The 1479-nt window shown below is 35.9% G+C and overlaps 1 protein-coding gene across 1 annotated transcript; it reads left to right on the top strand.

Annotated features, from left to right (window-relative positions):
• The first annotated feature begins 517 nt into the window (after positions 1-517).
• On the top strand, positions 518-928 carry LOC120172291 (uncharacterized mitochondrial protein AtMg00810-like). Its single transcript, XM_039179782.1, has one exon. It carries the CDS (start codon positions 518-520, stop codon positions 926-928), a length of 411 nt encoding a protein of 136 aa, XP_039035713.1.
• The last annotated feature ends 551 nt before the right edge of the window (positions 929-1479 follow it).

Genomic DNA, 1479 nt, shown 5'->3' on the forward strand with positions numbered 1-1479 from the left:
TTATTGCTAGTGGTTATGTGCAAAGCCTTTATGAATACTCGCTGTTCAAAAAACGAGAGGGTGGAAAATTGGTAATAATGTTGATTTATGTGGATGATCTATTGATCACAGGCAATGATATTGGAATGATAGAAGAGTTAAAAAACATTATTCACAGAAATTTTACGATAAAAGATTTGGGGCAGCTCAAGTATTTTTTAGGCATTGAAGTTGTGCGAACTGCAGAAGGAATCGTTCTAAGTCAACGAAAATTCACCTTGGAACTTATTGCAGATTCTGGTTTGGGGAATGCACGCAGTGTTTCTAGACCTCTTGAGTAGAATCAAAAGCTTACATCGTCTAGTATGATATGCACGTTGAGCATCGTTCTGATGAGATTTTAGAAGATACTGGAATATATCAAAGATTGATTGGAAGGCTTCTTTACTTGACACATACTTGCCCATATATCATGTATGCAATTCAGCTTTTAAGTTAATTTATGAAAGCTCCAAAGAAAGTTCATTATTAAGCAGCTATGCGTATCGTGAGATATATTCGAAAAAATCTAGGAGAATACATTTTGTTTTCAGTCAAAAGTAAGCCCAACTTAGTTGCATTTTGTGATTCTGACTGGGCGGCTTGTCCAATGTCAAGGCGTTCTGTTACTGGTTATTGTGTTAAGTTGGAAGATTCTCTCATATGTTGGAAGTCTAAGAAGCAGAGCACAATTTCACAATCATCAACTGAGGTTGAATATAGGTGTATGGCATCTAGTGTAGCAGAATTGGTTTGGTTGAGAGGATTGACTAAGGAAATGGGAATTAAGCATCATGAGCCAACAACATTGTATTGTGTTAATCAGGCTGCACTTCACATTGCAGCAAATCCGGTGTATCATGAAAGAACGAAGCATATTGAGATCGATTGTAACTTTGTTAGTGAGTAGATACAAAAGGGAGTTGTTTATACCAAGCATGTCTCAACTAAAGATCAATAGGCTGATATTTTCATAAAGAGCCTAGGGACAAACCAGCATGAACGTTTGAAGGTCAAGTTAGGAATGAAAGACATGAATCATTCAACAACTTGAGGGGGAGTGATGAGAAGTTGATTAAGCAAATTAGTTAGGAAGTTAATTAGGTTGTTAGTAGCAGTTTAGTTGTTAATTAAATATGTATAAATACATTAGCTTGGTTGTACATAAGATATACACAGTGAGTAAATCATTGCTTCATACAGCTCGTCTTCATCCTTTTTACCAGTATAAATGTTGACAGGGGCAACCTTGCCGTAATCCCTTCTTGATTTTAAAACATTCAGACTACGCATCATTAACTAATTGATGGAGAAGAAATACAAACATTGATTCAATTTCTCCATCTTCTACCGAACCCCATCCTTTTCATTATAAATGTCAAGAAAAACCAATCTCCAATATCATAAGGCTTGCTGAAATCCGCTTTGAAAACTATAGCTTCCTTCTCGTGTTTCTTTATG

The sequence above is a fragment of the Hibiscus syriacus genome, unplaced genomic scaffold (assembly GCF_006381635.1).
Source record: "Hibiscus syriacus cultivar Baekdansim isolate YM2019G1 unplaced genomic scaffold, ASM638163v2 tig00111848_pilon, whole genome shotgun sequence".
NCBI lineage: Eukaryota > Viridiplantae > Streptophyta > Magnoliopsida > Malvales > Malvaceae > Hibiscus > Hibiscus syriacus.

Coding starts and splice junctions, on each gene's coding strand:
- LOC120172291 (XM_039179782.1), top strand. CDS start 518: ATGCGTATCGTGAGATATATTCGAAAAAATCTAGGAGAATACATTTTG.